Source organism: Esox lucius, chromosome 14, assembly GCF_011004845.1.
Source record: "Esox lucius isolate fEsoLuc1 chromosome 14, fEsoLuc1.pri, whole genome shotgun sequence".
Lineage (NCBI taxonomy): Eukaryota > Metazoa > Chordata > Actinopteri > Esociformes > Esocidae > Esox > Esox lucius.
Window position 1 is genome coordinate 2,793,171 of NC_047582.1, and position 8,967 is coordinate 2,802,137.

Sequence of the window (8,967 nt, forward strand, 5' to 3'; positions counted from 1 at the left end):
AAAACATGTTGGACTGATTTGTCAGGAAGATCGGGATCATAAACAAACAGTCACATAAACTCAGATATACATAAAAGAATCAAATCTGTCGAAATGTATTACCTCCTCCCATTGGTGAATGTATCTGATGAGTCGAGAAAGTCTCAGAAGCCTCAGAAGAGACAGAATCTTAGTAAACCTCACGATCCTCAACGCCCTTGCCGTCTTGTACACCTCTGAGTCGAAGCCCTTCTCCACTATTAAAAAGATATAATCCACTGGTATGGACGAGAGAAAGTCGACCACAAACCAGCTCTTCAGGTAGTTCATTTTTATGACCTTGGGGTCCAGAATGATCTCTGAGCTTTCCTCGTTGACGATCCCGGTGCGAAAGTTCATGACCAGATCCACGAGGAAGATGGTGTCAGACGCCACGTTGAATATTAACCAGGTGGTGGTGGTCTGCTCAGAGAAGAAGGTTATTCCTACAGGAATGATGATCAGGTTGCCCATCATCATGACAAGCATTACCAAGTCCCAGTAGAACCTAGAACCGAAAGAAAAGGGTTAATAGAAAGATAATATGGCTTTGTATGCAAAGAAAACATGTAAAAAATTTGATAGCTTCTGAGAACTGACACTGTGAAACAAATATGGCTTTACATTTTATGTGGATGGGTAATTATTTGGAATTATTATAACCTTATTTTACCACATAAGTATACTGACATCATTTAGCAGCAGACTGTGAGCAATTAGGGTTTATTACATTGCTCTAAGGAATACAAAAACAACTTTTAAACTTGCTAGATCTGGGGATTTGATATAGCAACCTAGGTAATTGATCCAGATTCCCACACTAATTTTTCATTTGTGAATAACATTAATGTTTCTGGAAGCATGCTGTTCTAGTAGTTATAAATTGTTATCCACAAATTAATCAGATGGTATGGAAGTACACAAAGGGCCTTTTTGCTAAAATTCCAAACTATCCCTTTACAATATACAGATACTCTCAAAAAAAAAAAAAAAAAAAAGACAGCTCATCAGTTTATAATATGTCATTTAGGGTGTCCAAAGTATCTTTAATTAGTGTATGTAAATGTGTGGATGTGTAAATTATTTGTGCAACCCGCTCTGAATCCAAAGGACAACATGTTCAATGCTCTGAACCACACAGAATCACAAAAATGGCTGGATAAAATGGCTGTATTATTAGTACAGGGTACTGCAGCAGATTTTCCCAAAAGGATCCAGGCGTGAGTATATGGATATGCATGCCTATTTGCTTAAATCCACACATCATCCGTTGAAACAAACTTGAGGGCATGAGTTCAAATGTAATCATATGGCTGTAGAAGCCAATACTCAGTGAAAAGCTTGCCATTATTTTGTCAGGCATAGTTTAGTAAAATGAATGGACACAAGAACAAGTGAAGGGAAATTGTGAAGTACCAGTATCAATTTGAAGCTTAAAAGAGTGCATCTATCAAACAAATCGCTTTTCATTTTTTCTCCTTTTTCCCGGGTCACATTGTTTCAGAGGGGAAACGAGTGAAAACTCAACTATATATTCCCCTGCATGTAATTCATTGTGATGGGGAAGACTAGATTAGAGTAGTACCTCTGGAATACCAGCACCCTTAGGCTGTAAGATTGGATTGCGGACAATCTGACAATCCAAATATTACATGCTGCCACTGTGAGATCTGCTACTTCAAAAGTGGTTACTCCAATTGATGTGCAATAGCAGACAACCCAGACCTTGAAAAAAAACAGAATCTGCAAGCCCACACATTGTGTCATCTACACTGAGACACTGAGTTTTTTTTTCCTCAGCTGGGAGCAGTGCATGTCTCAGAATGCAGAGACTCTGCCCTGGTTTGTTTTCATGGTAAGAAAAAAAAGCATTGCGGTTTGTGAAGAAAGAATAGTGCTTTCTCATCTTTGTCAAATAAGTGAAGCTCTATTTCTTTTTCAAATGAAATACATTTGCTACAGTGTGCCCGACAGAACCCAAACCTGGTCTTGCTTGTGTTCTGTTTGAATGTAACTTCCAAAATGGATCCATAGGGGCAGCTGGGGAGAATGATCTTCTAGCCTAGGCCTGCTGATAATGTCATTATGTCTCGTCCATGGCACTAAAATAGATGCTTTCAAGAACCCTATCTCATGCTAAAAACTGTCGTGATGCCAGTCAACGTCAATGCTAGGCTAGGCTGGTGTTGCGCTCCAAATGGCACTCTATGGGACCTGGTCAAAAGTGGTATGCTAAGAAGGAAACACGATGCCTTTAGGGACACACTCTTGTTGGGAGATGCACACTGTCTGTAATGGATCTGTTTAAATAAATGAAGCTGCAGACGGTGGTTGGGTCCTTGCTTTATAAATATCTTAAGATCATGTGTCAGATAATGGTCCACACTTCAGCTAAGCGGTCATCTCGCTGGGTTAATAATAGAGCGATATTTAAAACACTAGACAATGCATCTCTGGTCTCGTGAATGACAGTCAGGTTGGAATGTGTTCACACTGAGCTCGGAGCATGTTGGGGGGATTTGCAAAATGTAAATGCCACATCATTGGGCAAACATGACGGAAAAGACCCTTGTGTGTAACAAGCCCAAATGACTACATTTATATGGCTTGTGCCATAAATGCAAAACATTTCCACTTTTCAATACAGATCCTCTAAGCAAATCAGATGTTTTTCCCCCTTGGCAATCTACATATTTCATGACAGGAGGTAGAGGCCAGTGCTAAAGGTGACAACATAAGCACCCAGGGCCCTGACTTCTGGGTGCCCCTATTGATTTTGTTAGTCACTCTCGCTCCGATATTATATAAACATGGCATAACTCATGGTAAAAAGTCCAAAGAGTGTGACATCACTTACCTGCAATTTTTCATCCAATCAAGACAGTACTAGAACAATTTGCACCCCCTATTCTGGGACTCCCAGCTACAGCGGGTATAGGTAATTAACCCTGGTCCCAGTGGCTCGACTTCATTTTGTAGGCCAATTAAAACTGCTATGTATTCTGTACTTCCCATCACAAAATATATCTCTGTGCAGCCACGAAGGGGCCCTTTTCAAATGATTCTAGCTACAATGATGTATCTATAAGGTGAGGGCTACCAAAAACACTCTTGCATAGGTCTCCCAAGTAGCAACAAAATGCCATGATCTACAAACTCAGGACAGATGTCCTGCCCTGAAAAGTTAAGCCCAATCCTTAAAATCATGGAAGGACCATGTCATGTCCCCAACTATTGTTATTATAGTTAATATAGTTATTTGAATAGAATTCAACAAGGAGCATACAAAATACAACAACTAATTCCTTAAAATAGCCATCCTGCTGATTTTGAGACTGGGGCTGTATTGACATCACACAAAATATAAGGTATAATATAATTCCATCAAAATATTTTAGGTGTTATTGATATTCTAGAAGTGTGTTGTTGTACATTAAATGCAAAGACTGTGCAATAATTGTGGAATTGAGGGCAATGCCCTGGTGTGAAAATCACTGAGAAGTACCGCTAAGCAGGGAGCAGCAGGGAGCAGCAAAATTTTGAACAATTGCTTCTTTTCATTGTCCTCAGTTCGTTGGGTCATCTTTGTGATCTTAACATAAAGAAAGAGAAGCCAGACCCGACCACATTCATAATACATAATGCAGGACATATACAGCTGTGCATCTCTAAATATAGAGGTTTTGTTTGGACTTCGTTGTTGAAATCTGAGGATATGGCATCCAATGTCAACATTATTCTGTGTTCTCATTGAAAATGTGCAATTTATTTGTATCAAATGTTTGGATTTTCTTTTAGTTTAGAATAGAAGTCCTGTGGTGCTGTTAAACAAACACAAAAGTGTCAGTGCTAATAATGAGACTCGATGCTCATGGCTAATAAAGATTTATCTTATAACAAAGCAAAACGTCTTTTGTTAAACCCCAAAATGAATTTGGCTGAGAGCAGCTATATTTTGATCAAAACAACAGATATCACTGAGGCCATGTAGCAAGTTCATGCTATATGGGCTTGGTCATTGTAAAAGAGCCATAAGACAAAGTTTCACTGTAGACAAAAGCACTGTCTCCAAAAAGCCTGGTGAAGACAAGCATGAACTCTGTATGAAATCTATAAATAATGAATACTACTAACCAGCCATTAAACTTTAAGCAGCCTCTATGCTGACAATATGTTTGATGATTGAGTTTCACAAGCTTTTTGAAACCACACAAAGCAGCCGTGAATGTGTCTGTCATCCACGGTTGAACTGTTGTGGCCTTCATTACTCTCATACCATAGTTGCTCCTTGTCATTTCAAAGGCGGAAAGGTAATCAATCGCATATCTCTGCAACTGCAAGGTTATTAGCTCATGTTGATCACTGTCATTGTTCATGTCTTACTAAAATATAACATGTAATGCTCTTCATAAAAAACATAGGAAATTCATATACAGTGGTATAACAGAGGGATTCCATCCAATGACATTTCTAAATATTGTAAGATCAATGCATGCAGTACAGTTATTCTAGAAATACGGTGAATGATTAAAATAACACATAAAAAGTATCAGGCACTTAAGACACAAAAAACACATGTTCTTAAAACAGTACAACTAGATATATAATAGCCCTACAAAACAATTATGTATTAGAGCCAGAAATACAGGATTACAGAATTGGTGTGGAATCGCTATATTTGTTTGGGCCCAATAAGGAAGAGCCACCAAGCACATGCAGCCCCGCTCTATCATGGCATTTCTCTGTTTACATAGGCCCAGGGACTAGATAAAACAATTCTCACTGTGGAAGGTATCATGACCAAGGCCATAAAGTGAACTGCTGAACCCATGTCATGTGACAAAATTTCCTTTGTGGAAACTGAAACAGGCAATCAAGATGTCCATTTCAGTCATCTTGATAGAAAACAAACAAGATTGTTTCTTTTTATAGTCTATTTGTCCAATAAAAAACATTGTTGACTCAGCAAAACTAACATATTTAAGTCATGTCATGGAGGATTTTTGCATTTTGGCTAGCCTTAAGCATAATTGTTAGCCAAAAACATAACCAAATTCTCAGTACCTGCTATGTTAATTATCCAAACCTGCTGCATCAGCTCTCTCACCCCAGCAACAAAAAGTAACATGCTTACCCAGAGAGCTTTAGAATAGTGAGGGCATACATTCTCACACATACCACACAAAACTGGCATTGCAAGTGTCATGCTCTTTCCAAATGAGCTACAAGGGACCTACATCATGTAGTAGTTCTAATCCTGGTTAATCTTTGTTCTACATTCTACTGACATCTTGCTGACAGATTTCTGACCGACTTGCATCCCCTCCCATTATCTTTAATACAGCCAATGCTGTTGCAGCAAAATAACTACCTAACATAACCATTAAGTTAGCTTGGGGATTTCCCATATCTAGGAGAAAATAAGGTTATTCTAAAGCTGTTGCCAATCTTTTGTAATGCAATTGCAGCTGCAAAAGCTCTCAAATAAATAACACCATTATTGGTGTCAGTAGAATGGTAGGAAAGGCTAGAATCTCTGTGTAGCATTTCAGTACCATGGACAGTGCCGAGAAAAAATGGGGGGGGGGGGGGGTCTGCATTAAGATCCAGCTCACTAATAGATTACTGCATATTAAGATTTCCCCTTTCACTCAGATACCCTACTCAACGTTTCGTTCGATTATCTCGAATGTTTACAGAGTAGACTAAATCCAGCACCTTGGACAGCAACTACTTGAAGTCCCAGCTCGATATTAAATGTAAATTATTAAAGCAGCGAAGGAGGAGTCACCTCGCCATCCATCGAAATCTAACTGGGGATACCGGTGGAAGGAAAGGCAGAACAAATTTAGCCGTGTTAAATTAGTGAACAAAATCGTAGATAAACGTGTACTGGCAAAGTGTATTTACATATTGACGTCAATGTTCAGGAGGTATAGATTTAGCAATCTTTACACAACACTGCAATGTTTATAAAACATGTAACAGAAATCTGGGATGTTACTGAACAGATCAGAAAGCATATACTACATCACGCGATGTGAGGATTCTTTCCTTCTCTCGTCCACAATTCCACTTACTGACCTTAGCCCGAATTAGAATTCAGTTCGGCTCGTGTTATTTCTGATAAGGTGCAGCATAAGGACGTTTCTATGCAGCTTGAAAAATTGCGTGAGTGTGGCTTGTGAATGGTAATGCAAATATTTATGGAGCCATTACCCAAGCCCATTAACTACTTATTGTATCTTAAAGTCCATCCAATTAAATGACCTAAAACTAAGATACCAATTAGGTTTATTTTATGACTAATGTTTATAATGGGTTACATCTTACCAAAAATTATTAGGAAAATGTGTTATTACGCGCAATTCTATGTATATGTTTGTTTGATGGCCGTTGAATGAATGTGAGAGCAAATTACGGTTGTTCCCCTTTCTTTCCATTATTCAAGGTTTTTACAAGCAGTTTAACTATTCAAATGAGTTTTTGAATTCGTCATTTTTTGTTACCTACTTTTCCACTTTAAGCGGATAGCCAATGTGTAATTCTGTCTCTTCAGGTTCTTATTTTCTGAGGTAATTCCTCGAATTTACCGCATTTGTCTATTTTCCATTCAGAGGCCATCCACAGTGATCCTCGTCGTTTCATCACTGCAGACAGGGATGGATAACAGATATGTTTACAATCCTAATGTTCCCACCTTACTGTCAGGTTAAACACAGATTACAACGCGTATTATTTATGCCGCAATCAAATCTGTTTCATTTGTGTTAGGCTGTGTGAAGAACAATTAGTATTTATGCTTTCAACTCGTGACATTCACCCTCCCTTTTCCAAGGACATCTCTTGGACTCATCTATTGCTTGGCTCCCCTAATTAGAATAATGCAAATGCCACTATTGAAAATATGTATGCGATCAAAGTCTGAGTGCTAAAATAATCAGTGCTTCTATTACTGCCTAAATTCAGTAGGAATATAGCCTATGCTTTCCGTTATGCGTAAGAGAGTGGATGTCTTGCGGACCTGGCTGTTGGTGAAGACGGCATAGTCAAGCTGAGAAGGTGACTTTCCACTCCTTACCTAAAATCGCTATAGGGATGAATGATCCAGTATCCCGCAGTTTGGACTCTTTCTTGTTCTTTCTCAACAGCTTTCTGGCTGCCGAACATTCGCAGTGAGAACTTATTGACGCCGGGCTGCATCATCGCTCCAAATTGCCGCTGCATAAAACCATGTCGGTTTCCGGAACCGTCTAGGTCATCGAAGCCAACCAATGCTTCCTCCCGGTCCCCCTTGAAGCCCACCGAGTTCCCATGGTCCCCGGCTTTCATGTTCTGGCTCCCCATATTATTCTTCTGTATCGAGTCTTGCCTCTGAAAAACATTGTTCCCGTCCGCTTTCTCACCTTCTTTATTGCTGGAGAACGAATTAGATTTGTCTTCCATGTTTTTGTCTAAAACGTACTGTCTCCTGGCTCGGAGGACAGGCTACGCACAAAACTCAAGAGGACCCGCTGTAAGCTCTCCTGTTTCATTTGATGTCCTTCAACTGCTTGGCTCCGCTGCCTCCTACGCGAATGCTGCAAACTGAGACAGACTTCTGGTGAACCTGACAGATCAGGTTTCCTGGTTTACCGCCATCTACCGACCAAACTGGATTTACCGCTCAACCCTTAGCTCGCGCAGCACTGCGGTTTAACTAGCACACGGCTGGCGCCCATGCACTTCATTTCTATACTGTGGCAAATGCTTATGATAGCTAGGCCTTGCTTTTACCTCATAATTATCATCATCATCATCATTAGTTTATGAATAATATTAGAATTCAACACACAATCACCTGAAAACTAAATGAGCATGTCTTATTGGGCATAAATGACAGAAATAATTTAGGCCTATGAATATTTAATCATTCATAAACTCATTTCAGAGATGCCTCAATGATTACTGTATCAATATAAATGTTGAGAGTTTATTATTCTGATATTACACTATTATTTATCCATTCATATCAAATACCTGTAGCCTATAATAGTCACAGCACAGTAGCATGCATGCTGTGATCATACTACAGTCTGTAATAAAGCATCTGTCTTATTACATCACATATTGATGTCTATTTAATATCTTAGGGACAAATTAATACCATTGTTCGTCAGCAGAGATGTTGGAGAATAGCCCTGTCTGGCTGTTCATTCATCTTTGTTCACCACTGGTTAATCATACTCTTCCAAATCGGTGCCATATTCCGTCAAATTGTCACAGCTGGATATTAGCTATTCTCTTCATTATGTATTGCATATACCAGCGGCGTATACTACAAAGCAAGTTAGATCTATTCATACTTTTATGAACTGGACAGCTTCAGTTAACTTCATATTTACTATTGTCCAATAAAATCAAAGAACTTAAAGACCAGCTGTGTCAAGCAATTAAATTGCACAGGTGATCATACGTTTACAGGCTCAGACCTGTGAAATAATACGCAAAATCTGTATAGTTTTTAGTATGAATTACAGGACCACCCCATGTGCTATTTAAAATTAGTGTGAAGATATTTTTTCAAAATGTTAATTCACTGTTCATCCCCTTAACTATTCCCCATGTCATTGTTGCAAGTGAAAATGTGATGTCTGTTGAACTGCGTTTAACATCAGAAGGAAGATGAATAATGAACCAGAATTTAAAAAGGCTTTTACCAGAATTTTTGCTTGAACAACTAATATTACCATAATATAACATCTTCAAATATAGAGCAGAATTTTTTACAGTGCACTACTCTTGAGCAGACGCCCCTGATGAAAGTAGTGGATTCTACATGTGCTATACTTGTTTGAGACACAAAGAGAGAGTCCCCTGTACTAGTGACAGTGACACCCTCCACAAATGCCACCCTATTCCACAGCATGCACTTCTTTTGAAAAGGGCCCACATGGAAGACCCTGGTTT

General features: G+C 39.0%; 1 protein-coding gene across 1 annotated transcript in view; it reads right to left on the bottom strand.

The window, feature by feature from the left end:
- Positions 1-7,595, bottom strand: part of LOC105006060 (potassium/sodium hyperpolarization-activated cyclic nucleotide-gated channel 1) — a 181,218-nt gene extending 173,623 nt beyond the window's left edge. The window contains exons 1-2 of the mRNA XM_013136990.4: positions 7,100-7,595; positions 103-526 (exon numbers count right to left, since the gene is read on the bottom strand). Coding sequence (XP_012992444.1) covers positions 103-526; positions 7,100-7,464 — 789 coding nt within the window. The 5' untranslated portion in view covers positions 7,465-7,595. The remainder of the gene's footprint in view (positions 1-102; positions 527-7,099) is intronic.
- Between the last annotated feature and the right edge of the window lie 1,372 nt (positions 7,596-8,967).